Genomic DNA, 27,613 nt, shown 5'->3' with positions numbered 1-27,613 from the left:
TTCACTATTAACTAATTACAGATGTTTTTCTTGAAAAAAACATCCAGAAAAACTATTAAAGCCTGATAATCAAATGGCTTACTGCAAGCGGTACGAAAAATAAATCCAAATATAACTTAGCAGTTATTACAATGAACAACAACGCAGGAATTTGACTTTAACGTCTCAGTCCTCCAACTCTTCTCTTAGACGATTTTCGTCGCTTTCGGTAGCTCCAGCCAAAAGAAAACAAAGCCGAATTCACATTGCTTTTTTGTTTCTACTTGATGACGAATATGTTTTTCACTGCCTCACATGATGTAAATTCAAACAAGCCTTCCTTTAATTTCTTTTATTGAAATTACAACTTACCGCTAAATTAGCGTCCAGCGAATGTCTCTGCGTTAACTTTGCCGTCGCTCGCCGCTTCAAGGAATCTTCGACCTTTGAACATAAAGGCAAATATCATTCGAGGTCGGAGCAATTAAAAGAAAATCAGTGTAAGGCTGGTGTGTCTCTACAACTGAATCACTTTTGAATTATGGCGTCTTTACGTAATTGTTCGCTTAAACTCCTGGTACTGTCGGGCAGTCACAACGGAATAACATGATAATGAAGTAATTTAGCAGTGTAACAAAAGGCTTTACAAAAAGTGGTATAAACAGAATGGAGGATTAAACTTGCATTCATCTAAAATAAACGAGCCACTGTGATAAGCATTTGTTGTGTTTAATAACTCACCTTGAAGAACAACAACAGAGTAACAAGCAATTAACTAACCTCGTTTTCCAATTTTCTCAAATCCATTCGCAGCGAGTCTCGTGGGTCCTGAAATAAAAGGTTAACTGCAATTATCACTAACTATCAACAATAGATTAAGGATGCTTTAACGCGCAACAGAACAATAACCAAATACCTTTCTTTTTCTCACTGGAAATTTTCGAACGTTAAATCGGTTTGGTTTACCATGAGCTTTCTCTGACATTCTATTGAAAGATTCTGTCACCGAAATGTCTCAATCCACGACTTTCTTGACCTTGAAATTTTCTGATACATTTAAGGGCGTTAAGATATACCGGCAAGAAAGTTCACGACTGCATGCAACAAGCGAAGAGATATCAAATGTCGCCAGTTGCTCAGAAAGAAACGTATGTTGATAGATTGTGACGGTTAACAATTGTGAGAACGAAAATCGCATATAATTACTCATGCTGTTGAATAAATACCACGTGGGGTTAAATCAACACGTTATGACAAGAAAATGACTTGCATTTCCTACTCTCTATCAACTTAATTTAAAAAGACAAATTTACATGAAACGCACTAATTGGTTCGCTATCAGTATATGACACAACAAACAGTCACTACCTTATTTGGAAAAGTGCGAAAGTAACTCCGAAGAACATCCTGCAGTACTCAATATTTGAGTCAACAAAATGGTTTCTTATTTGGAAACCGCGTCTTATATAAAAAAGCCTTCAGTAACTGGTGTTTTACTCTGTAATTGAGTATATTTATAAACAATTATTGCACCCCATGGCCATCTCGTACATGAATTGACAGCCAATTCGGTGGCTGTGAGTTTCTATGCGACTTGAATTCTTGAATTGTTAATATCCTACCAAAAGGACCGCCGAAAAGTGGCGGAAAAAAAACTTCTTACAAGAGAAATACCTCTTTTGGTAATGAACGTATAATTCTTTACATCTCAGGGGCAGTATAGTACAAAATAATTATTTCCTGATACCTGAATTTTCTGAACTTGCATTGAAGAAGTCAAAAGACCTTCCAATCTCCCAACTTCGTATTCCTGAAAGGAAATTTAGCAACACCGCTTGAAAAGACTAAATGGTATTGGAGCGTACGAAAAAAAAAAAAAGAAAAGCAAGAAAAGCAAACTACAATAAACTTATGACACATGTCTCTACAGACGGGCGTTTACGTCCAAATACTGAATGAAACAGACTGGGCTCTACAGTGACTTTCAAAAGAGGCGAACATGCAAATTTGGTAATTGTCGAAAGTTTTAAGCTTATGCTATACGGGACTACTTTAACCACGATTTTAAACGCAACATAGCACGCGCCAAACTTTTAAGACAACGTTTTGTTGCGACAACGCGTAGTGTGGTTTTGAAGATCGAAAAAACTTGCAACGTGTTCCCGCAACAAATTGCTTCGTTAAAAGCTGTCCGCGCGCTGTTGCACGATAACAATTTTTTTAGGCAACAATGTTGCGTTAAAAATCGTCCCGTATAACAACACCTTTAAAAACGAAACCAGCATGCATGCAAGAATACAAGTAATGTCTTTTCGGGGCGACCTGCATCGTTTGCAACGTGTTATATGGTTGGTCGAGGGGACAAAAGAACGAACAACAGAACAATGTTCCCAATCCTATAAAGCAATGTAGCCGCAGGTTATCAGAGTCCAGTGAAAATAGAGCTTTTGAAAGGTGCAGGTTTACTGGTCTTTATTATTCCACTGTTATGTCATTTCACCAAATAAGGTCAAGAGAACGCGCAAAATACAAGACCGTAATACACTGTAGTGTCCTGGTTTGACCAGTTTACAACGGAGAGAATACGGACAAAGATATTTCATTGGCTTTCTGTGTTGTTTAGGTCATTCACACGCGCCATATACTGATGAACAGATAATGCCGGGTGTATTTCAACACTATTACCAGAAAAGAGAAGCCAAAATAGCAAAATCTTGTTTTGTGGAATAATAAATCTCTTATTCAATGGCTTAACATATAATACGCGCGGACATTTTGCTCATTGCTCGTATACTACGAAAATATCCGCGCGTATTATATGTAAAACCATCGAATAAGATATATTTTCTAAGTAATAGTCTTCACCGATAAGAAAGGTAACGATAAATTACTTGACTTACTAGCCCCTCGTGATTCGGAAAATTGCAGAACAAAATGTCTTGCTGTTGCTTCTTGGCTTTTCTCTTCTTTCTTCTCAGTTTCTCTCCATCCTGACTAGTGACGTCACCATAATGATGATGATGGACAGATGAGATAGGTGCGGTTACCGTAGAAGCGGTTAACAACTCTGGGGAGAGGGGTGAGGAGGTTGTTACCATCACTGATTTAGGCTTCTTCACGCCTGTGAGAAAACAAAATATGTAATTCAATAAGAGTGCTAGATATGGCGCAGTGGTGAGAGCACTCGCCTCACAAGCAATGTCACTATGTGGTCCGGGTTCGATTCCCGGACTCGGCGTTATATGTGGGTTGAGTTTGTTGTTGTTTCTCGTCCTTGCTCCGAGGGTTTTTCTCCGGGTTATACAGTTTTCCCCTTTTCTCAAACACCAACATTTCTAAATTCCAATTCGATCTGGAAAGTGGCATCAATTAGTGCTCTGCGCTAGATACGTTGACACTTAAATAAAAGTGATTTTTATTGAGAACAATTCAAGTTAAGAATTTCGTGCACCTTTCAACTGATGTGTGGAAGTAAAAAGAAATCGTACATAGCTAAAATAAAGTCACAGAGGAACTTTTAAGCTTAAACCAGGAAGGAAGGAAGTTTATTATAATTATTACTTTTGTTTCGTCACATTTACCGATATTAACAGCCAATGATACATAGTCTATTCTCGATATATTCTCTTATTTAATCATTCTTTCGTCTGTATATGTTATTTCATATTGTTATATTTTATTGTTGCTTTCATCACCACCTCTTATTGACCAGCTCCCAGTTGGCCTGATAGCTCAGTTGGTAGAGCACCGCACCGACATCGCAGAGGTCATGGGTTCGAATCCCTTTCAAACCTGAATGTTTTTCAAACTTGCTTTCTTCCATAACTATGATGTCTCATTTTTTCGACATTTGTTTAGTGACGGGAAAGTCTCAGTGTACAAGAACACCAAGCATAACAGTTACGTAGTTTGTCTCAGCCTAGATTCGTAAAAAGTGCTTATCTTTCTTTAAAACACTTCTAATTCTACAGCACTATAAATACCAAAAGGTTATTCCATAAGTTACTACTAAAGTGTGCATGCCGTACCTCGAGTAGTTTTGTTTGTAAAATAATGATGGTGATGAACCTCGCCAGGAGTGGCCAAATAACCGTTAGTGCCCAGGCCACCTGGACTTGTCACCAGTGTAGACACGGCTGGAACTGTCCGCGTTGGACTGGTCCCATTCAGCACTCCTTGTGCGACAGCTGGGACCACCGGGTGGACGTATGTTTGTGTGGGTACCACAGCGGGCGTGGTTACCAAACCGGAAGTTGAGACTTGGGGAACGTACGTTCGAGTGAAGTCAGGCGTGGTTGCTAGACCGGATGTCACAGGTTGGGGAACGTATGTTTGCGTAGGCATCAGACCAGGCATGGCTGCTAAACCGGAAGTGACTAAAGGGGGATGCATAGGAACGGAGATTGGTCTCGCCAGGCTCGCCACTTGTTGCTCTTTTTGTAAGAGAGCTGCTCTTAAAGCTTCGACTTCACTGGCTAAAGCAGTGAGGCTGGGATCTACAACAAGAAAGAAAACATCAGCATGTTGGTAATTTACAAGGAGCGTGGTTGTTCAGCAGGGCAGCTCCTTGAAGGGTTGCTAGTCCATTACCAAATGTTTCTCAGGTTTGTCCAACATTTTTCTGTACCCATTTGTACAATGCAAAAATTCGATTTAATGCCTTCATTCCAATAAAAGCCCTCTTTCTAAAAACACTCATTCAAGGAAGTTTTTGCTAGTACACGTTCCCTGTTCCAATAAGCATCCCTGTTGTGAGAGAATTGGACTGACGGGAATATCTGTGAAACTACTGAAGCAGTAAAGCAAGTGAGTATTCTGAGTGAGATACTCTTCACATTCACTGATCTTATTTAATCTTCACCATGTTGTCGCAGGTCCACTTGCTAAAATTGTCCGGGTGTTTCTGTCAAACAAAAATAAACACCCGTTCTGCTATTTTCTTTATCAAGCGCATTTAAACATTGTGTGGATTTTTAGGCTATATAAATACGTAGCTGTTTTTGTTTTTGTCTCTTAAGTGTCCGGTCTCCGAAACGCGCCCTCCATTGAGATTTCAAAATAAAAGTAACACCAGGGTTACTAAATCGTTTGTTTGTTTGTTCGTGCAATTGTTTGGTTTTTCAAGGAACACACACGACTTACAGTCGAGGTAGTAAAGTTCAACGGACAAACACCTGTACACACGTGCGTCGTCACGCTCAATGGAGAGTTTAAGAACTGACAACTGACCTGGATAATTAAAATACTGCGGATGGACTGGACCTCTGGACAGTTGCATAAGATCCTCCTTAAGCCGTTCAAGTTCGTCATTTTGTTCGGTCAAAGCTGACGCGAGATTCCTTATCTCTGCTCGCTGGTTAGCTGTAGACATGGTGGAAATTAGAACAAGTCCGCAGATCAGGCTGAGATATATCAAGAAGTTACAACACAGTAATCCATTTACACGAATGTACACGCTGTAACTTGAGCAATAACTTTTGAGCAATAAACAATTAGAAATCGACACAAACGAAAAAGACGAAAGCGAGCAACTGGAAAAAAAACATAAGTCTGAAAAAACTCTTCTTCTACTGTAGAACTTTTAATCTTAGTTCTCAATATCTTGAAGTGTTCACGCTTGCCTGAAGACAAACATCATACCTATGTCAGATGAATTCTGTGTTCCTCGTGCCATCTCGTCTTGTAGCTGCCTGTCTTTGCCGGCAAGTAACGACTGCAACGAAGCTATCTAAAAACAGTTAAATAAAATACCTTCGTCATCTCATTAGGTGTGAAAGTCGGTCGGGTTCCACAAAGCTTTGTGCTATGTCTTACTGAGCACCTGTCGTATTGTGAAGTTAAAGAAGTATGGGGCTGTTGCGCTCGGTTTGTAATCAGAGTTAATATTTTACTTGGAGAACAAAGGAATTGTCAACTCATATCGCTTGTGTCCAGACGGATTTTTCCGGCCACGGGGCCGGGCCGGGGGTAGCCTGTTCCAGGCTCCTAGAGAGACGCGCGAAGAAGAGGGCGAGGGGACGTAAACGACGGGGGTGGCCCCCCTCGTTTTCGTCCCCTCGCCCTCTCACTCGCGCTTCTCTCTAGGAGCCTGGTACAGGCTAGGCCGGGGGAAGGGTTGTTCTCCCTATAATGGTTTATACGGGAGGCTCCGCCTGAAAGGGATTCCTATTTCAGGATGGAGGTATAAAAAAGGTAGGCAATTCACGAGCTGAAGAATAGAAAACGGTAGGGAAAACTGTCATTTAGGTATTTGAAAGGGCGTTCAAAATATCTCGCACAGACCAACGAAAAGAGAAACAGTGTTACTACTGCGGGAATGAGAAAGGGGTACCATTTTCTATGGAGGGTGTAAATAAAGTGAACCAAACTTTATGTGTATGAAAGGGTTATATTTTCTTAAAAAGAAACCTGCTATATGAAAGGGTAAGGGTTTGGACCACGGGGCAGAGCCTCATTGTATACAATTTTGCTGAGTACCCCCCCCCCCCCTCTCCTCTTGAACGGCTCTGATCAGTTAGTGACAGTTTCTAGTGCAAACGTGCGCAATGTAGTCTGTAAAAGAATTAAGAATTCAAAATAAACAAACTAGGCCATTTCCGAGTTGCTTTGAACCTCATTATTAGTTTGGCTGAGCATATGAATGAAAACTAATTTTCACAATAAAAACTTTGCACTCAACCTCGCCTTAATAATGAGGTCCAAAGCAACTCGGAAATGGCCACAAGGTTTCCAGACCGAAGAGTTATCGGAATTTTCTAGAAACAGACCCCTGTTCGTGTTACTGTCTCTGGCTGCCGTCCTATATATAATCCGGGAAATCATGAAACACCTGTATCCCGATTACAGGATTCGCACTCTTTTGAGCTTTTGAAATTCCATGATTTTCCATGACCTTTTCTATGACTTCTCCAACTTTTCCATGACCTAACTTTGACCATTTTCTTGGAAATCACCTTTCATTTTGGGTATGTTTTTACTATTTTCTTCGCAAAAAAAAAAAAACAAAACAATTTATTTTGAACTTTTTGATAAACATCATTTTCCATGACTTTCCACGACCCACACCTACATTCCCTGACTTTCCAGGCCTGGAAAATGAAATTCTAAAATTCCATGACTTTCCAAGTTTTCCATAACCCGTACGAACCCTGGATTATTTTTGGCATGACTAAAGAAGAGTTTTGATCGCCTTGATACCTGCTGTTGTGCATCAGCCAGTTGTTTGTCAGCCGCCGCTTGTAGAGCAGCTCTCATACGCTCCGCCTGCACTGCGTCCAGTTCTTTAGCCAGCTTATCCTGTGGACAAAAGTTGGATATTTGAAGGGCCAGGGTGAGTCAAGAATGCGCGTTTGGCGGATTACATGGCTTAGTTGTTCGCGTAATTTAATTGTGTATGTAATGCTCTTTTCTTTTTAACTGAAAATGGGTAAATGAAGATTTGTTTTCGTATTAATAAAGCCAAAGTTTGAAGGACGGATCCACAAAAACAAGTATCGAAGCAGCGAAGAACAGATGGCAAATTTTGCACCCCTTCGTTCGTTAAACTTTGCCCTCGGTTAAATACTATCTTCAGTTAAACAAGCTAGTTGCTGCCGCACACTTGAGGAAAGAGCAAACTGCCTTGCGAGGAATCGCGAGGCCACGCGAGGCAATCAACTCAGCTGTTTCCTCAAGTGTGCGGTGGAGTTTTCATGAGAATTTCGCCTCGCGAGGCGAAATCTCAAATATCAAACACGACAGATATTTTCCTCATGGCCTCGCGAGGCGAAAAACTCCCAAAACGTAACCACACACGTGATAAAACAGCTGAGCTAATCGCCTCGTGAGGCAGTTTGCTCAGCTCTTTCCTCAAGTGTTCTCCAGGCATAATCCCTTATTTTTTCTGAGGGATCGTAAAGCGAGTAAGCCACGCGAGCAATCTCGCGCGTCGCGTCTCTTCGTGGGATGCAATTTTAACCTGCTTTACCATCTTGGGTAACAATGTGGGAACAGAAGGCGCTCAACACAAAACAGGACTCGAAGAATGGCCTTTTAACTCTTCATTTCTTGTTCTTTAAGATATGGTTTCCACAGAAACTTGAATTATCGTCAGCTACGGCGGTGAAATGTTTACCACTGATTTGTAAATTATAAATAAAGAAGGTTTTTAAAACTTTTGTTCACTGGATTTGCTTGCTGAAACAAAGAAGAATGGCCTTTAACCTTCATTACTTGTTCTTTAAGATATGGTTTCCACAGAAACTTGAATTATCGTCAGCTACGGCGGTGAAATGTTTACCACTGATTTGTAAATTATAAATAAAGAAGGCTTTTAAAACTTTTGTTCACTGGATTTGCTTGCTGAAACAAAGCTAAGCTTTCGGTTAGCCCTCTAACCCTGTACATTATAGACCGGTGGACAAATATAACAACGAGGGAGAAAAATAGAAATGACTGCGCTTTAACTATTCAATGTTTGCTCGTGTATTTAAGTTTGGCACTAAGCTTCTGTGCAATCTAAAACACTTCTCACCTTCATCGCATGAGTTTCTGCTTCTTTCAAAGCCTTTCTCAATCCATCAATCTGATTCTCTAATTCCTGCAGTTTTGCCTGCTGGGCGTGGCTCTGGTGAGCGCTTCTCTAAAATAATTTTAAGAAAAATACGTCGCGTTTATCAAATTTACTAATAACATTTCCTGCTAAAAGCGATGCGTATATATTCACTGCTTGTCTGCTATGAAAAGAAGAGCGAATTCTCTCCGTAACTCAATGGTTTTTGTATCCTGTCGTTGTGCCGGAAGTCTCGGGATGAACTCGTTAGAGGGACTCCGATTGTTTCTTTATTCCAAGCCCGCTTACTTATGACAAATGTCTCTTTAAAATAATAACGCCTCGCAATGTGTATGCCATATTTACCTGTAGCTGAGCTTCTGTCTCGCCCAACAAGTTCTGTAATCCTGCCTCCTTACTCTGAGCTCTTCTCAGCTACACAGAAAAAAAGCAAGGTAGTGTTAGTAACCACACTGCTGGAGGTACCAATTCTACGCTGTCAAACATGCCCGTTACCTTTGTAAAAAATACTTTTGGTGGTAAGGTTTCTTTGGTGTTGGTCCATCCATGCGAGAATATACAGTGGGTGGGGGAGGGGAGGGAGGGGGCGGAGGGCTTACAAACAGCTCATGGTGTATGCAATACTGGACAAAACTGTAAAACTGTTACTAACTGATACTATTAGCAAATATCACACGTCTACACACGTGCCATGCCGCCCAAAAGGCCTGGTGAACCGTCAGATCATGAAAATGTCCTTGAGTGATTGGGGGGGGGGGGGGGGGGGTTCTATGACCCTTTTACAGGGAGATGGATGATTATTTTTTTTAACTTTATTTTTAATTTTTTTTTTTATTTTTACTTGACGAGCTCATTTTGCCTTTGTCAAAAGTTAAGTAGTCTTGTTCGAGATTGCACATGTTCAAACTTCCTTTGGTTTAAAATATTTCAAACCAGTTTGATTTTTTATTTCCGTTTGTCTCAGATTATGGTAATGAATACTGCACAAAGGAAAATAAAAACTAAACTGGTTTGAAAAATTTTAACCAAAAAAAATATATTAAACCACAACAGATACACCAGCTTTGAAAACAACTATCCTGGATCTGAGGATAGGCTTGGAGCCATTGATACCTGTTCTTCAGCTCGCGCTCTTTCTCTGTCAAGTTGATTTCTGAGATCAGCCATTTTCTGCTCTAGGTCATGCACCTGGCGAGCTCCAGCGTCTCTCATTCTGTCCATCTTCAAATAAAGTCAAATAGTTTTTGTGACTAGTTTACCCAAAGTGCATGATCTCCCGCATGCTTATGGTGATTCGGTAATTCACGTGAAAACGCAAAAAAGCGACCAAAAACTCGTCAAAAAGAGAGAGTTGACTCCTGGAGTTGATAAATGAAGTTGTAGCTCGGACATGCTGGGCTGGTAAATGAACATCGAAGTTCAACTAAGACATACTTTAACACTATAAGCCCCTGTGGTGAACAACATTTCATTTCTACTTCAAATGTCGCTGCTTGATTAAACATTTAAGTCAGGAGAATAAAGGAAATGATCACTAAAGATGAAATGCCTTGATTTTTAGACAAAATCTCCCAACTAGTAACATAAGAAATATATGGAGGACATTGAGGAGAATATACATGTTCACAAGGGTTAAGACAATAAACAGACCTAAGAAACCGCCGAAGATATTTTTCAAATAGACACATGTCTGGTCACTGCTACACCTTCTTGGCACAAATAACGTTCAACTACTTAGGTATGCCTGATTGAAATCGCTTTCGACCATGGTTCTATTAAACGCCACTTAAACTTCGCCAGTAAAAGCGAAATTAATCTTAAACATCTTTGAACCTCATAGTAAATGGCCAAGGTCGCTACATTTCTCGTCGCAGCTCCGTAGTCACAGCATGTGACAAGTATGACTAGGAGTTTTCCTTTGAAATTAAGCGCTTGCTACAAGCTGCATAAACTTTAGTTGATCTCTGCTCACCTTTAAAAACCAACTCGTCATAACTTGAGAACTTTTCATAACTCTCACCTCCCGATCAGCTTTATCCTGTAGTTTCCTCAGCCGACCTTTTAAACCATCTATTTCGTCCTCCAGGCCATCAATCCTGGCAGCAGCTTTCCCCTTTTCAGCTTGAAGCTGTTTGGATAAATGACAAATATTATTGAGTACACTAGATCGAGAGTGGTGAAGCACTCGGAACTGAACCTGGGCCACATTGGTGGGAGGCGGGAGTTGAGGATACGGGTTGAGTTTGTTGTTGGTTCTCGTCCTTGCTCCGAAGGTTTTTCTCCGGCTAATACGGTTTTCCCCTCCTCAAAAGCGAACATTTCCAAACTCCAATTCGATCGTGTCTGCAGCTAGTGCTCGGCGCTAAATACATTGACACTAAAAATGTGATTTAAGTGAAGTGAAGTAACTAGTGTTTTTGTAAATCAAATCTTACTTTTCAATCCTTTATAATTTTAAGTATAGCTGCCTACCCGTTCATCAGCTTGGGCACGAAGAGATTGCAGTCGATTCTTTGCTCTTTCAAGCTCATTTTCCAAAGCTTTAACTTTGTCTTCAAGAGCTCGTCTTTGTCGCTCGTGTCTAGCATTCTGTTAACAAAAAACAATTCAGTTACGAATTCATAGTAAATTCAACAAACTGACCGCTATTTTGATGAATTCTAGTTGTATTATTTACCCCAAATTGATCTCCGTTAGGATTAACGATGCTTAAACATTCAGGTAGACCACTTTAAACACGGTTAAGAACACACCTTTAATTTCTTTTTTTTTTTTTAAATCCCTGTTTAATCGTCATTTAAAATGATAGGATTATCCGTAGCTAGAGTCGTCATCGGATTTCTGAGCATGACTTGTATCAATATGTATTCGGTCACGTGATGACTCACCGCTTCCTCGGCTTGTGCCCGGGCCTCTCTCAGTCTGTCCATCAACTCTGCAAGTCTCTCTTCCAGATCCTCTCGGCCAGCTTCAGCGGCCTTGATTGCGCCTTTCAGCTAAAATGGAAAATTGAGCTACCGATTCTCTGCTTCATTTTAGGCATAAACAAAAGCTTTACAGGTCAATCCCCGAGGATCACCAAATAATCAGTAGTTCCAGAAAGCTTGTTATAGGAAGGATGTTTCGTAAGAGATTTGGGCGACTTATATTACGGTGGTCTTATATTGGAAAATTTACGGTATATAGTCTAAAAGGAAGGAAATCAGAGCACAATATTACCCTTTCATTGTCAGCTTTAAGTTTGCCAAGTTTGTCCTGTAAATGTTGCATCTCATCTTCCATGTCTCTTATTTTAGCTTGAAGCGGGGCCCTGGCATTCGCCAACTGTAGAAAAAAAAAATGTCCACGCACACATTAAAGGGTCACTGTGTAATCATTTGGTTATTCCTGGCACTATATCATCATTTAATTGAAAGTGTTACTCTCATAAATGTTGAGCACCATGTTGCTCGAGAACACTCGCCTCCCTCAATGTAGGGGGAGCAGGGATGGCGCAGTGGTGAGAGCACTCGCCTCCCACCAATGTGGACCGGGTTCGATTCCCGGACTAGGCGTCATGTGTGGGGTGAGTTCGTTGTTGGTTCTCGTCCTTGATCCGAGACGTTTTCTCCGGTTTTCCTCTCTCCTCAAAAACCAGGATTTCCAAATTCAAATTCGATCCGGAATCCGACGCACAAGTTTGTCAGTCCTAAGACAGTTGACTATCCCCCACCTTAAATTAAAGTCGATTTATTTTATTTACTTTTAAAACAAACGGTGCAAATTGCAATGTTCCAAGCAATATTGTACCACATGTGTCCCGGGCATTCAGCTTAACAACACTGGAAAATTCAACAGTTATCTTCTAAATACTTGCCTGATCCTGTAAGCCGTGCCTGGCCTTGTTAAGTTGATCTTTCAGCTGAGCTATCTGTTTCTCCAGTCCAATCCTCTCCTCGGCATGTTCTGCTTTCGCATTTTCGAGCTTCAAAAGCAAGGAGAACAGTAAGTTACTACCCTCCGAAGACAAAGGTATTTTTGTGCGGTTCATGGCTCTGCAGGAAAAGCAGATCTTAGCAAGGGTTACTGTAGTCTCCTTCGCAGTCGTTTTTTGGATGTCATGCAACGCTCCCCCCAGCGTTGCGTGACATCCCAAAAACGGCTGCGAAGGAGACTAGGGTTACTGCAATCCAAAAGGAAAATCGGGGGTAATCACTAGTATAACAAAGACATAGGAGACAGTGAGGAGAATGTACATGTTGATCTTGAAGAGAACGTAGCCTCGGTATGTTCCGTTCCGTAGCCTCGCTCTATCCCGTTCTATCCCTAACTATCTTAAATGGCCTACTTCAACAGCACTCAAACCCTTCTACGTTGGTACTTTAAAGAAGTAAGCTTTAATTGCAATAGTGAATCTATCCGCACACAGATCGGATGAACAACACTAACAGTTGTACCTCCGTAGCTCGTAAACATACAGATCAAACAGGGAGATCTTTTCTAAAGAAAACTCTCGCATGAAACCCGAGTACCACACACAATATAAGACTGTTGGCTTACTTCGTTAAGTGTTTGCTCTTCTATAGTCATACCTCATCTTCCAGCTGTTCCTGTCGTCCTAACTTGTCTTTCAATTTCCTCAGTTCATCCGCCATCTGCCTCAGTTTAGCATCCCGCTCCTCCTTGTCTCCAGCAAGCTTGAAAAGAAAAAGAGCACCCACTCATAAATGTTGATGCAAAGTAAGTCAAACTTAACGCAAAGCGGGCGCGGGGGTTAATCCGACCACGCTTACAGATTTATATTTTTGCTACATTGAAGTACACCTCGAATACCACAGGGATTGGTTAGGGAACACCACGGCAAAACTCAAGACGAACGAAAAATATATAGTATGGAAGTCGGTGATGAAAAGCTCCCTTATCGATTACACTGGCAGAAATCTACGCTGTAGTTTTTTTTTTTTTGTTACTTTCCATTTTAATCTTTTTAAATTTCACTATCCGTGCTCCTTTGGCGCATACCGTTATTCTACTGCGCTTTCCTATCCATTTAAACTCTTGTTTCGAGTTTTTGTTTTATTGTAAGGCAAATTCTACTCACCGAATCGCTCAAAACAGCATTGCCTGCGTGCAGACGCCGTCTATGTCCTTCACGCACCGGCCGGCGGGAAAGACAATAGGGGCACGTCTACAAGTTAGCTAACGATAGCATGATCTCGAAATTGTACGAAGTGATAAGTAGCCAAAGATGGCTGCCAGCCGAGTTCTGCTCACCTGTGACGCTCTGTCTTTTGCTTGCCTCAAAGCTCTTTCAGCATCCTGCAGTCTGGCTTGCAGACCTTCAATCTCACCATCGGGCTGTTAAACAAGATACCATGCATTGATTAATGGGGCAGTGTCACCTATTTTTGTGCCACTTTGAACAGCGAAAAAACATATTTGAATCGACGGAATCGACAAAATAATGTTTCAGTTTTGTTACCAATAACCCTATTAGTGCACAGAAACTACTATTAATTATGTTTGGCTGCGAATGGCTTGGATGGAAGTGGATTGTAACTTGAGAAAATTGGCCAGATTTTTCAAGTTCCTCCTGTGTATTGTAGAGAAAACGCTAAAACCTAATTATAGTTAGTTTTTTTTCTCGGAGAAATCGCTTAATATTTACTTCGCAGTGTTCTAGGAGCAATTTCTCGTTATAGAAAGGGTTCTCTGTCAAACATTTGATCGGTTTTGAACAAAACATTACAAAATCGCCGTGACGGAGCATTGACACATACGTTTGGGACCTGGCATTTAAGGAATGAAACTCGTTTCAGAAAGCGCTTATTGTAAAGCTGGCGCCCCATCGCTCGTCATCATCATTAACTGTTCCTTATCTGTTATAACCACCCATTCATTCAAGGAGCATCCGCAAACCAAAAGACAAACCTGTTTACGTCGCTCTCTCTCCAGCTCCCTCATCAAGTCGATGTATTTCTTATGAAGTTCAGCTAGAGCTCGCCCCAGCTCATCTTGATCGTTAAGCGGTTCACGGACAGCACCTCTTCTCTTGTTGATGTCACCCTTCAGTTCGTCCAACCTCTCCAACACCTCTTCCTTGTCCAACAGGTTTTCAAGATTGCTGAGTTCATCTTCTGCATCCTTCAGTCGCTGAGCGAGGGAAGCATTGTCCGCCTAATAAACAGGTGTCCCCAATTAGTAAAGGTAGTTTGTCTTGGTTTGCCAAGACTGACACGTTAGAGCGTTATTCAATTGAGTGTCGTAAAACCAAAACCAAAGTAATTGCTTTGGCCAATCACAACAGATGTAAACAGCACAATCAGCCATGTTCTCTTGACATTTTGCCTTAGTTTAAGTGCAACAGCAAAACAATTTTCAAATCAACGGTTGAAACGTCAAATAATTACTGTTACAGCGCTTCAACGGCGGTCGGTGCCAATTGGAAACTTGATTAACTAACAGAGTACGAAAAACCCAACCAACACAACCAAATGCGGAATACGACCTAAAAAATAGCGGCTGAACATTTTACCAAAATACCTTGCGAACCTTACACAGCGAGCAAGCACATAGAAAGCCATATTTTGGTGAAATTCTTCCCTGTACTAGCAACATTGTGTATGCTAGGGTTGGAGTTTTCTGAACTTTTCTGTGCATTTTTATGAGCGTTTTTCGGGATTCATACGCTAAGAATTATTGGTATATGTACCAATGGCCATGTTTTTCGTTACCGTGGATTACATTTGAGGGTAAAAGACGAAATCAATCAATAAGTGTTCGTTAAAGAGCAATGTCATTGGAATGGGGGTACGTAACTTACTGTGAGGGCATTAACTTGTGCACTCAGCTCCCTCACTTCTCTGTCTTTATCCCCTGCATTCCTCGCAGCCTGTAAAGCTCTATCAACTTTATCTTGCTCCTTCTTTAACCGATCGTCTGCCGCTCGGCGATCATCCTGCAATAAAAGCCTCTTAAGTTACCCAGCTATAGTGACTCTTGTTTACCTTCAGTCTTACGTTTTCACCTACAAACTCCTAAACGCTAACGAAGTATTGAGCAATCTACGAATGAAAATACCGCAACATAACAAAGAAAATCGCTCTCTGTGGGGTTGATTCCAGAAGCATTTCGTGTAAGAAAAGTACTTTTAGTTTTAAATTCAGCATAGTTTTGATCTCAAGAACGTAAGAAAAAGCACCCACATGACAAAGTCCGTTGACATGAAACCTAATATAGTTAAATACACTGTATGTGGCACCTGTAGTTGTTGTTTTAGTTTATTCAGTGCGTTCTGTAGCCTCGCCACTTCTGCCTCAGCTTGCTTTAGTTTGTTCTTTGCATCAGCTAGTGCCGGTTCCAGCACCGTCCCTTGTGCTGCCTGGGCCTCGACATCTGATAAACGTCGCCGCAAGCCTTCACAGTTCCTTCTTTCTCGCTCCAAAGCATCTTCATTCACTACAAGGGAGAAACGCCGGTGTAGTTTGAATTAACCAAACAAAACAGAACACAACCATAAATGAACAAAAAATGAATAAATATATTTATATAGCCCTAACTCGACTAATTCTCCAAAGCGCTTCACAAAGTTACGTTCAATCTACAAAGAATTCTAAAAAAAGTTAAAAGCATCATTCTCCCCATAAGGGGCAACGCAGTAAACGACATAAAAGCAAATCTAAATAAATGAGTCTTCAGTTTTCTCTTAAACATCTTAACAGAATTGGAACATCTGATTTCATAAGATACTTCGCTGCAAAGTCTTGGATCTACAATCGAAAAAACTCGCCATACATTTTTAACATAGACTTCAGTACATCTAACAGTGTTTTTGAACAAGAGCGCAGTAAAAGTGAAAATTTCGGTGATGGAGAAGTCCTGATATGTAGCCCGGGGCCAAGCCATAGAGACCTTTGTATACCAACAATAAAATCTTCAAGACCACAGGGGAACTGGTCATTACAAGTTTCTTCGAAGAGGAACCACATTGACTGGGGTGGGTTGGTTATTGAAGACATCACCTATTTCATGAACATTATGGTCAAAATTTTATTGGCTTTAAAATTTGAGTTGACACAGAACTATTTCAGCTAGCAAGAGTCAGCATTGCTAGATAAACAAGAAAAGTGGGGTTTGAATCTCATGGTCACCTTTTTCTGCTGGATAAGGGGTGGCTATGCAATAAAGACACCATCTTTTGAGGTTGAGGAAGGGGGGTGCGGGCAGCGACCACCATCTATTTTGTATAGTAGTTTTGACCACTTCCCTAACAAGCCTGTCACACGACTTACATTTCAGTTGTTGCTGTAGTTTGGCTATATTATCCTTCAGTTGTTTGTTATTAGTTGCCTGTGTTTGCATGTCTTTCAGTCTCTGACCCAAAGCATCCTTTTCGTGTTGAAGCTGATTGATCTGTTTCGCTTGCTGTGCTACTTGCTGCTTCATAGAGTTCAAGTTATCATTCAAATCATCAATGATGTTCTTTAGTTCTTCTTTCAACTTATCCTGATTGCCGTTTGCTTTTCCTGGGAGGACACAAAGACAAAGAAAACTTCACCAAACAATAAAATGCAAAAAATATGAGTTTGATTCTTTTTTCATAGCTTTGACTATTTTCATGAACCATTATTACACATAATTCATTACAGCTACAGTGCGATAAGTATATCACTTACAGTAAGACGCCCAAATACATTTGTATTTTATGTATTGACGTAGTAAGAGGTCCCAACTAAAGAGAAAATTCAAGCAAAGGACTTTTTTCTGTTTTACGTTATTGTTTTCGACCTGTAATATATTTATGTAAGTTTGCACAATTTGATCAAACTGCTTCCCATCGCTTGACATCGTAGACATTTTTTAGGAGAAGAAATCTTACCCTCGAATTACCATGCTGATATTGCCTTTTCCAAAACTTCTTACTTTATTTCTTTTAATACATAAAATCGGATGTTTTATTCCTTCGAATACAAAAGCATTATTTTTCCTATGTTGGAAAAAACCAGATGAGATTTCAATGCTTCAGACGACTTACGACAGTGTAAGCATTTTCCAAAGGATATCTTACGGGTTTTCTTGCAGTGTTGATTAAGCATAGTGTCTCGAACGTATTTGTAGAAAAACTCGGCGCGTTTCTGTAATAATATTAATAAAATGATTTGCCAAAAGTGAAAACACTTACTCAGTGCAGCTAACTGTGCTTCCAATTCCTTTACAGCAGCAATCTCCTCTTGTAGTCTTGCCCTCGCTCTGTCGTGATCCTGTTTCAATTTGCCAAATTCATCTTGCAGCTCAAGCAAATGCCGTTCTTTAGCTGCCAAACGAGCTTGTAGATGTGACTTAAAAAAAACCCACAAGGAAGACAAAAACATTCATTGGGACTTTTGTCTTCATTTTTTGGGTGGAAGAGTGGGAGGGTGGGTGGGGAATAATTTCCTATAGGAAGGAGGGGGGCATCTCCTTGTTTAAATTAAAACTGACAGAATTGTTCGTCTTTTAGAGGCGACTAAAGTTCTGAAACACGTCTTAGTACCACTACTGTTCAATCTCAAAATGTCTATATGTAAACAGATATCGGGACAGAGATTTGTAACAAGAGTTTCAAATACTTGCACAACAAGGGCACGTTTCATGCAATGGCTACAAATGCAAGCCATTCATGTACATGTTAGAAGGGAAGATAAATTTACGAAATCTATAACAAAAGCGAAATGTAGTATATGGGACGATTTTCAATTTAATTTTGAGGGTAATTTGCGTTTCTTTGACTATGCTTTACAACGTCTGTGTGGTATGCTTGTGATTTGCATTATCTGTTACAGCTGTATGACTAGCCAAATTGATAACTTGTTTGGTGTTATGACTGTCAATGGAATCACCACCCTAAACCCTAGCGTAAATACATAATTAGCTCTGCGTATTGCAGAGTGGTCTTTGATTGAGTGTCGTAAAGCCAAGACCAAGGTTACTACCCTGGTCAATCACAAAAGATGTAAACAGCGTAATGAACCAATCATAATTTGAGGCAAATACATGCAACCGGCGTCAAGCGCGGGAAAACGCGTGCGAGCAAGTCAACATGGTTTTGGTAGATGGCTTCCCATTGGTTAAGAAAAGGGCGCGAACTTTACCAACCAATCATAGAGCGCAGAAAAGCAAAATCAAAGCGAAATCGAAATTACTTACTTACATTCAATTTAAAAGCGATCTTAAAGGATAATTAACAAATTTACGAGAAAAAATGAAATTCACTTGCTTCAGACGCAAATTACTGATAGTGAAAGGGCCAAGCGAGGATCTCCTTTATACCCAGGTCATGTATACATACATAAGCCGGATCATTAGGGGGAGTGTTCCTGAGGGACTGTCTAAGTTTCTCCGTTTCAGCTTCTCGTTGTCTCAAGTCATCTGTTATGTTTTTCATTCTCTCTTCTAACTCCTTTGCAACCTGTTGAAGTTTTCGAATCTGAAATAAAGTGAAAAAAATAATCAGTGACCTAACAACAACAACCACAACCACAACCACTACAAACTAAGATAGCTCAGCCAAGATAACTCTACTCACATAGTTCTTCTTATCTGCAATTGCTTCAATGAGTTTTCTTTCCTCTTCTCCCAGGAGATGAGCCTAGAGAGGACAAAGAAAGCGAAGTAGCATGTATATTAAAAACCAATTAATATAAGGGAGAAAATAACAAAATAGAAAAATAGCGTTATTGACCACGTTCAAGTGTCTATGGTATGTTATGTAGCAACGATTTCTTCTGTAACCGAAACCAAAATGATGCTGCAAGGGTACGACGTAAATAAAACGCAATCTTCGTGTAACTTGTCTCGCAATGGCTAAAACTAGTGTGCCAAGGAGCTACGAGACACATTACTGGAAGCTTGTTACATACACTAAACAACGCTTGAAAACATGTTCCGTGATGTAGTTGTGAAAGGTTAGAGGTCGGTTAGAGTTTTATTCGTAACGATTACGGTGACGCTGCGAGATATTTTTCAAGCTGCTGTTCGGGAAATGAGCCCGGAAATCGAGCCTATGCGTTATGCAGCATACTCAATGGTGCATCCTGTAACTTGGTCTTGCAACGTCACATGAGTACAACGGATTATCATTAGACGCTAAGAGACAAGATGTTAAACCGACTTATACAGAGCTGAAATTGAAAATACATCAAACAGCTAGACACGGAGACTGTATTGCAGTATGACGAACGACAGTTAAATGATGAAGATTATTGCTAACTTACAGTGCGAAAATACTTTAACGAAGACTTTCTGTTATAAGGGACAATTTTAACGACAATTTCCAATGCAACACAGTGCGTAGACACCGACAAGTTTTTGACGCAACATTTTACTTGGACAACGTGTTGCAAGTTTTGCGAAGACAGGTAGAAGACTTGCCGTGTCTTGCCGAAACAAATTGTTCCGTAAAAAAAGAAATTGTCCGCGCGCTACGTTACACAATAACAACAATGTTGCATTAAAAATTGTTCCGTGTAACAACGCATTTATGACCATTTACTATCTATAAATCTGTTATACAATGTAGGAACAGTGTACTCGGAGCAAATAAAAACTGTGTACCTGATCATTAATAGCTTGTTGGATTTGAGCCAGTTTGTCTCCAGCATCTTGCAGCTGAGCTTTTCGTCTGTTTAACTGATCATTTAGCTGGGCTAAAACTTCCTCGGCTGCAACACAATTCACAGAACATTACGACTGCATGTACATGTGTGTCACCTAATTTTAACACCACTTTGGAAAGCAAAGATGCGTTTGCATCAGTAGAGCCGAAAAAAATCAGTCCAGTTCTGTTATGTTTTGTTCAGCTGGCTAAACTAGAAACGACTGGTTAGCGTGTTTGACTATAGATGATAAAAGATGGCCCGGACCTTAATGAATTCCAACTTGAAACTTTGGGGTTACAGTTTCAAAGTCTTTTCTAGTCTTATTGTTCTTTCTTTTAAAACTAAATTGACATCATCCCTTGGGGGTCAGTGTAGAGGCGATTCATGCATGAGCAAAGAATTTAAATTATTAATATAAACTTGCAAAATTCAGACCGAATACAAGAAAATCACTATCAATGGCACTGTCCCTAATACGTGTACGTGCAATTTCTTCTAACAGACTTCCTCACTATGCATCTTTAAGGGTAGGACCCTTTCGTAACAAAGTTTCTTTCTTTTTGTTTTAAACTTGATGGTGTACACTGTATTAATTTCCTCCATGTGACTGATGAATAATATTGAAAGGAAAAGCATTACACACTCCTCACTCCTTACTCGCTTACGCAAAACGACGGCTGAGGAAAGGGACGGTGAAATATCGTTGTGTGACCAACATGACATCTTAAAACCTTCACATTTTTTGAAGATTTTTGACTAAAACTGGTGTTCTCTTATCTGTGACAACATGAAAACCACGAGCGGTAGGAATGTTACAATCTAGAGTCATGAATACTTGGCCGTCACGTTGGTCGCACAAGCACAATTTTCTGTCCCACCACATCAGCCGTCCTGTTGCGTAAACTCGCTATTGTACCCATCAAACAAATAAGCGTATAATGTAACAAACCTACATAGTAGGGCATAAAGCTAACCTAAATTTTCTGGACAGTGAAAAGTAAATTGAAAGTTACAGCTGTAGGACTTAGAGTCACCACTTAAATGTAAGTCACATATTAAGCAGATTCTGCAAAGCAACATTACTTACCTTGTTGAATCGCTCTCTCTTTATCTTGCAAATCAAGAATAAGCGAGTCATGTAATTCCTGTTGAACCTGTTTGTTCTGTTCGTCATACTTATCACTTGGTCTTGAGCCCATTGTCATCATTTGCGCATGTTGTTCGCCACCCACAATGTTGGATTTCCTGGCAAATTTGTTGGGTTTAAATCTGGCCTTTCCAATGTATGGACTTTCATCTTCTTCTCCATCTCCAAACTAAAAACATAAAACTCTCACTTTTACATGTAAGGGGTTTTAACGCTGGACTCTCCACCCAAAAATCCCAAGTTCATACAAAGCTTTATTTATTATTATAATAGAAAATGTTTTAACCATGTTTAAAATGGCTTCTGAGATAAGATTACATCTATCCTGACCTGTGAATTTTTTAAAAAAGAAACAAGAAAAACATCCTGTTAAATTGCCCAGCATGATACTTGATTTCATTAAAATCAACTTCATTTTTGTTATTGTTGACTTCTTGTCATTTTTGAAAGGTTTATCTACCTCCAATCCATCCGGTGGTGGCAACGTTCCAAGGTGTTCAAACTTTGCATCCAATTTGTAAAACGCCAGTTCCTGTTCAAGTTTGAACTGCTTCTCACAGGCTTTGGAAAGTTCTACTGTCTTACTTGCCAACTGAAAATAAATAACAAAAGGAAACCATTTCATTATTATTAATTAAAAAAATACCACTGAAGGATTTCTTGTCATAGTGCAATTGAATATACAGGTACATGTAGAGCAGTATTTTTTACTCACAGTTACACATGTAAACAGTCCTCTACTCAAGCCTACAGGTTATGAAATAAAGAGAATAATCACCAAAGATAACTCAAACAAATTCTCCCAACCTCGATTAAAGCAATGTATAAGGATATCAGTGAGGAGAATCTTGATGTATGTTGATAGAGGATGAAGGGGTTAAAGTAACAGTACTATTATTACTTCAGTTTAGTAATTGTCATGACAATCTCATTTTACACTGAGACAACTTATTCTTTCAGTTCTACTGAGTTGTAAACATTCTAATGCCCAAAACACTGTGCAAAATGTATCACTATTTACTGATTAACGAAAAAGTTAAAAATTTGGAGAAATGAGGACACCTTTAGAAATCCACCAATTGCATGTAGGACAGTATAAAACACACACTCTGGTGTATGGACATCCAAAGAACTAATCAAAGTTAATGAACAAGTTTAGCTAATCATCTTCATTGGCAGTGGCGTCATCATCATCATCATCATCATCATCATCATCAATGCCCTCTGCCCAGCAAGCATATCACTGTGATTCCAAGCTACATGTATGATCATTGCATTATTTTTTTACCAGCTCTTCCTTGGCTTCCAGCTGCCTTTGAAGTTCTTTGATCTTCTGTGACTGATCCAAACTTAATGATTGTTGTTCTGAATGAAGCTTTTTAAATTGCTGTAACTCTTCCAGAGCCTGTCGTTTCTCCTCCTGTAATACATCAAAATCTTTCTTCTGACGAAATATTTCACCCTCCAATCTTCTCACTTCCTCTGCATACACAAAAATGTAATATTTAGTTAATCAATAATAAAATTAAAATTATATGATTGTACAATTTGTAAGTTTTCAATTTATACAACTGAGTGTACATGTATTCAATTTCATGCACTCATGATTCCATGATGAGGGAAGTACAGTTGTCTTCGGCTTAAAAGAAAGCCTTCCATGTCAATTGTCTTAATAAGGCATTTGCAAACTCTGAGTGCCTGATAATCTTCACTGCAATAATTTGCTGGCCATTTGTTGTTGCATCACTTGCCTATTGGACTTTGCAAGGAGGCATGACCATTAATCAAATTTGCATATCCTGATTGGCTAACTTGTAAAAAAAAGTTTGTTGGGTGGCCATGGTAAGGCCCGTCGCACTGTTACATAAAGTCTACAAATAAATGATAACTACAATAATTATAAATGGAAATTTCAGTTTCTGTAGAGTGGCTATCCATCCACTGTTTCCAGGCTTAACTGGAATTTGGAAATGTCAGTTTATTAATGATGGCATGTAACTCACAACTTCACTGGAATCCACCATACAGAAAAAGATGGCCACTGGTATCTTTATCCATAATTTTTAGCATATGAAAACCTTGAAAACACACATAAAAATGCACAGAAAAGTTCTTAAACTCCAAACATAGCATGGCAATATTGTTAGTACAAGGACGAATTTTGCAAAAAATATGGCATTCTAAGAGCCCTCTGGCTATGTTAGGTTCATAAGGTATTGTGGTAAAATGTATAGTCAGCCGCTATCTTTTCCATACAGTACTGTGAATTGGTGCTAATTCTCAAATGTTGCCCAGCTTCTGGCTCTCACCTTGAGCAAATCTTTCATCAGCTATCTGTCTCTCATCCTCGGTGATCTGCTTGCCATCCAAACATTTCAAGGACCTCAACTGAAAGATGACAAACTGTCGACTATGTTCCATACTGGCCATGGGATTGCCTTCCATGGAGAAGTTGCTGAGATCTTGCAAAGGTCTCAGTTTTGTCACCTCAATCAACTAAAGAAGATGTGCATACAGTATATAAAACAATAGCTCTGGTTAATGACCAGGTATATCCTTAGCTTAGTGGTAATACACAAAGACCTGCATCATAATTAAGAATTGGTTCATGCTTAGCGTGCGTATATCAAGTTATGGATGCACGCGGGAAATTTGGAGAGCATGAGAGAAGCGTAAGAGTTGCTCGAGGCGTAGCCGAGAGCAACTCTAGCTTCTTGAGTGCTCTCCAAACTTTCCAAGTCCATCCATAACTCGATATACACACTGCTAAAAGCATGAACCAATTCTTTTATAACATAGTGAAAATAAAGTAAATGATTCCTGGAAAACAGGTTTTGCTCCCGATTAATTACAAAATTCTCTGTACAAAAAAATAGGCGAAAATGGTTTCCCATATTGGTTTAATCTTAACGTGTCATCAAGCTTCAAGCTCTTAATATACATTCTTTATGGTGTTGTCTCTCTGTAAAGGTTTTTTAATAACACAGCGCGCGCATGCTTAACCCATCTGACTTGCACACGTCATGGGATGGACGCACGGCCGTGCCTATGTTGAGAAATGTACCATGATGACGCCAATAGGAATAAGATTAGGATGCACGCGCGCTATGTTATAAAAGGGACTGGGACATGATCACTGCTTCAACATCTCATTTACAGTACTGATGGACAAAGTGAGAAAGAAGAATGTGAATGGTGTGGAATCAGTATTTCAAGAAATAAACCCAAATTATCTTTTAAAAAGATAATCTAAGGTTATATAAAAGGACTGAGAGTTATGTTGACAAATTCTGCAATTAAGCCTTAACAACAATTAAAATTGTTGAGGCTGAATTGCAGAATTTTTCAACAAAACTCTCAGTCCTTTTATATAACCTAAGATTGTTAAATCAATAGATTATTAGATTATTTTGATATTATTAATTAAAAATAATAACTAAAATAAATAAATGCTTGAAATCAATTCCCAGTGTTAAAAACTTTTTCCATTTTTTTTTTAATTATCTAGATATCTTCCTGTGTGGATTCACATGCAAGGCAGTGCTGACAACTCAGTGGCCAAGCCACCAGTCATTTCATTGTAGACAGGCCAAAATTCCTTTTAGAGTGTGGCTCTGTGTTTGAAATAACAGACTGGGATACAAAAGGCCAATGGTTCATCTCCCACCATATTGGGCCAGACTGCGTAGTTTTTATTCCCATGCACATGACAACCTGTATAGTTTAGTAGTATATCCCTATGTACTGCTGAGCTTCAAACAATTACTGACTAAAATATAATGACTTCCTCTTTTTTAAATTATGAACCATTATTTTATCAAAAGCAATGACTATACAAGATTTCTAAAACTTTTCTTTACTTACACTTCCAAGCCTGTTGTGAGCAATGTGAAATGTTTGAAGTTCTCTGAGTTTTTTAAACAAGGGAGCAGGAAGATTTTCAATGAGGTTTCCATTAAGATTCAGCACTGTTAGGTGAAGCAGAAAGTCAAGCCCTTCTATCTTTGGTATGCAATTATTGGCCAAGTGAAGTTCTCTTAGTTGTGTCAAATTATCCAGTCTTTCTATCTTCTCAATCATGTGATTGTTTAAGTTTAAGTGAAGAAGCTTCCGTAGATTCTCCAGATTTTCAATATACTGTAACAGAAAAAAAAAAAAAAGGATTTAGCAAAAGGTACTGTGAAAGTAATATCTAATGGTAATTATTATAAAAGGTGTGTATCCAGGAACTCTATGTAAAGTGAGGTATGGATGACCAAACAAGATGGCTGCCTGGATTGAAACAATGTCGTAAAATTTAAAAATGTACATTTTACCTTCCAGACCATTTTCTCCTTGACAAAAAGGGGAGGATGCCCGAATCCCCTGCCCCCCTCCCCCCTTCTCCCCACATGTATGCAACAGTTTTGTCAAAGGAGCTACACCTGTACTAGACAAAATGAGTAAATGGAAAGGAGTTTGGAGGAAATTTAAGTACACTGTACAGCAGACAGCAGTACATTTTAAGAGGGCTGTATATTAAATTGACTGTGCAGGACTAGGGATGACAATATCATTTGAAAGAAATATGTAATCATGTGATACCTTGATTTTCTTGTTGAGCTCCTTTCCCAAAGTTACATGTAGAATTGTTATCTGTCCCATATTCTCCTCCTTAGTCAGTCTCTTGATCAAGTTTTCTGTCAAGTAAGCTACTCCAGACTTGCTTGGACTTGCTGTGTCTCTAGTTGGAGCTTCATCTGAATCTGGAAAGCCATATTAATTTTATACAGTGTATTTAGCAAACATAATTCTTCCCATGAGGTACACAATAAAATAATAACAATGTTCTCAAAATGAGCCCATCACAAGTGCCATAAAACAATGAGTAATTTGTGCGTTAGGTTCAGTACTCTTCTACACTGTACATCAGAGAAGTACATGTAGCATAAATTATAAATCAAGTGCTGTTCCAGTGTCTCATCATGGAGCAGACCCGTCAAACTTAATGATATTTGCTGCACTAAATTAAAATTGCCATACCAAATTGATTCAGATGCCACTCTTTTTCCGGACTTAATTTATCAATTAAGTTGAGCACATGAGTGGAGCCGCATCTGTATCAGGCCCGAAGATGACAAGCTACTTAGAGTTCAGAAAGTACTAAGAAAAACAGGTACTGGAAGCTTGCAATATTTTATGAACAGCTCCTTTTTTTGTAGAACTGGCTTTGCCAAAGCCTCATGGCAGCCCTCATTGACTGCGATACAAAAAATGCAGTCCCCAACAATATGAAAACAATTCTAAAAAGGCACATTGTCCCACCAAAAACGAATCACAAAGGACACAATACATTAATTTATAAGCTAAATGTTTGGATTAAACAAGTTTGGAGTTAATATTAAACTCAAAATATCAACAATTTAAAAAATTGCTTATTGTAGTGATGACAATTTAATATAAAATAATTTGAGCTAAATAAACTTGCATTGAGGCTTATCTATTGATTTCAAGCAGTAAATTAGTAACTTGCCAATTATCTCCTCCAAGGTGCCACTGTCCTCGATTACATTTTGAGAAGGCCCTGTTATGTACTTGCTGAAAGTGTCATCGTTCTTTGCAGACATAGCTTTGCTTTTTGGAGAAGGAAGTCTGCGACTTCTAGAAGACTTTGGAGGTGACGCCATTATAAACTAGACGCTTTCTTGCAGTGATTGCGTTACCAAGGAGCTGTCAAATTGCAACGGGTGGTAATCTTGTTCCTTGCTGAATTTTCATCACATATTTGCATACCAGAAGACTGTAAACGCAAGACACACACTTGTCTGCTGTACGTCGATCTGGCTGGAGCCAACGTAAAGCCACAAAAGTCACTCGAGGAGTGTAAACAAATGAGCATCGAACGAAGAAAGGATCAACTGCATATTATGGGCGGGCATTTTGAATGCAACATCGACCGGAATTTCCACACACGTTCAAGGTATTTACATCCAGGCCAGGATATTGAACACTGCTTCGTCGTTTTCAGAAGGTTTCAACAGTTACTGTACCTTAATTTTCAATTGAAATCACACCTGATTTTTCACTTCATTTCTCCCCGATTTTGAACTGAGACCAGCGGTCGAGGGCAGATCAACAACGCCTTGTCATGTATTCTTTACTGTAGTGTACCCTAGTGAGTTATTACTTTTTTTTCGCGGAAAATGTCGCAATTTTGGATGATTGAGTAAAGGAAAAACCTCAAACAAAAGTTACAGCTACAGAAAAGTTTTATTTTCAAATGGTATAAACAGAAAACAACAAAGCCCACACACATAAATCTCAAGCCTGCAGAACCGGGGC

The 27,613-nt window shown here is 39.5% G+C and overlaps 1 protein-coding gene across 3 annotated transcripts in view; it reads right to left on the bottom strand.

The window, feature by feature from the left end:
* The window catches only part of LOC146484086 (uncharacterized), a 51,000-nt gene extending 23,631 nt beyond the window's left edge, over positions 1–27,369 (bottom strand). For all 3 annotated transcript variants that reach the window (XM_085105391.1, XM_085105392.1, XM_085105393.1), the window contains exons 1-33: positions 26,805–27,369; positions 25,877–26,037; positions 25,157–25,429; positions 23,602–23,788; positions 22,581–22,774; positions 21,753–21,884; positions 21,233–21,461; positions 20,102–20,208; positions 19,074–19,136; positions 18,837–18,974; positions 17,691–17,847; positions 16,801–17,034; positions 15,771–15,967; positions 15,333–15,467; positions 14,441–14,686; positions 13,784–13,867; positions 13,102–13,206; positions 12,387–12,494; positions 11,750–11,854; positions 11,419–11,526; positions 11,003–11,119; positions 10,551–10,658; positions 9,644–9,751; positions 8,876–8,944; positions 8,492–8,599; positions 7,177–7,275; positions 5,620–5,707; positions 5,209–5,340; positions 4,008–4,475; positions 2,880–3,100; positions 1,727–1,789; positions 760–807; positions 352–423 (exon numbers count right to left, since the gene is read on the bottom strand). In XM_085105391.1, coding sequence (XP_084961517.1) covers positions 352–423; positions 760–807; positions 1,727–1,789; positions 2,880–3,100; positions 4,008–4,475; positions 5,209–5,340; positions 5,620–5,707; positions 7,177–7,275; positions 8,492–8,599; positions 8,876–8,944; positions 9,644–9,751; positions 10,551–10,658; positions 11,003–11,119; positions 11,419–11,526; positions 11,750–11,854; positions 12,387–12,494; positions 13,102–13,206; positions 13,784–13,867; positions 14,441–14,686; positions 15,333–15,467; positions 15,771–15,967; positions 16,801–17,034; positions 17,691–17,847; positions 18,837–18,974; positions 19,074–19,136; positions 20,102–20,208; positions 21,233–21,461; positions 21,753–21,884; positions 22,581–22,774; positions 23,602–23,788; positions 25,157–25,429; positions 25,877–26,037; positions 26,805–26,958 — 4,818 coding nt within the window. In that variant the 5' untranslated portion in view covers positions 26,959–27,369. The remainder of the gene's footprint in view (positions 1–351; positions 424–759; positions 808–1,726; positions 1,790–2,879; positions 3,101–4,007; positions 4,476–5,208; positions 5,341–5,619; positions 5,708–7,176; positions 7,276–8,491; positions 8,600–8,875; positions 8,945–9,643; positions 9,752–10,550; positions 10,659–11,002; positions 11,120–11,418; positions 11,527–11,749; positions 11,855–12,386; positions 12,495–13,101; positions 13,207–13,783; positions 13,868–14,440; positions 14,687–15,332; positions 15,468–15,770; positions 15,968–16,800; positions 17,035–17,690; positions 17,848–18,836; positions 18,975–19,073; positions 19,137–20,101; positions 20,209–21,232; positions 21,462–21,752; positions 21,885–22,580; positions 22,775–23,601; positions 23,789–25,156; positions 25,430–25,876; positions 26,038–26,804) is intronic.
* Positions 27,370–27,613: the final 244 nt, after the last annotated feature.

The sequence above is a fragment of the Pavona decussata genome, unplaced genomic scaffold (genome assembly GCF_977016875.1).
Source record: "Pavona decussata unplaced genomic scaffold, jaPavDecu1.1 SCAFFOLD_37, whole genome shotgun sequence".
Classification (NCBI taxonomy): domain Eukaryota; kingdom Metazoa; phylum Cnidaria; class Anthozoa; order Scleractinia; family Agariciidae; genus Pavona; species Pavona decussata.
This window is presented reverse-complemented; position numbering and strand designations above follow the sequence as displayed.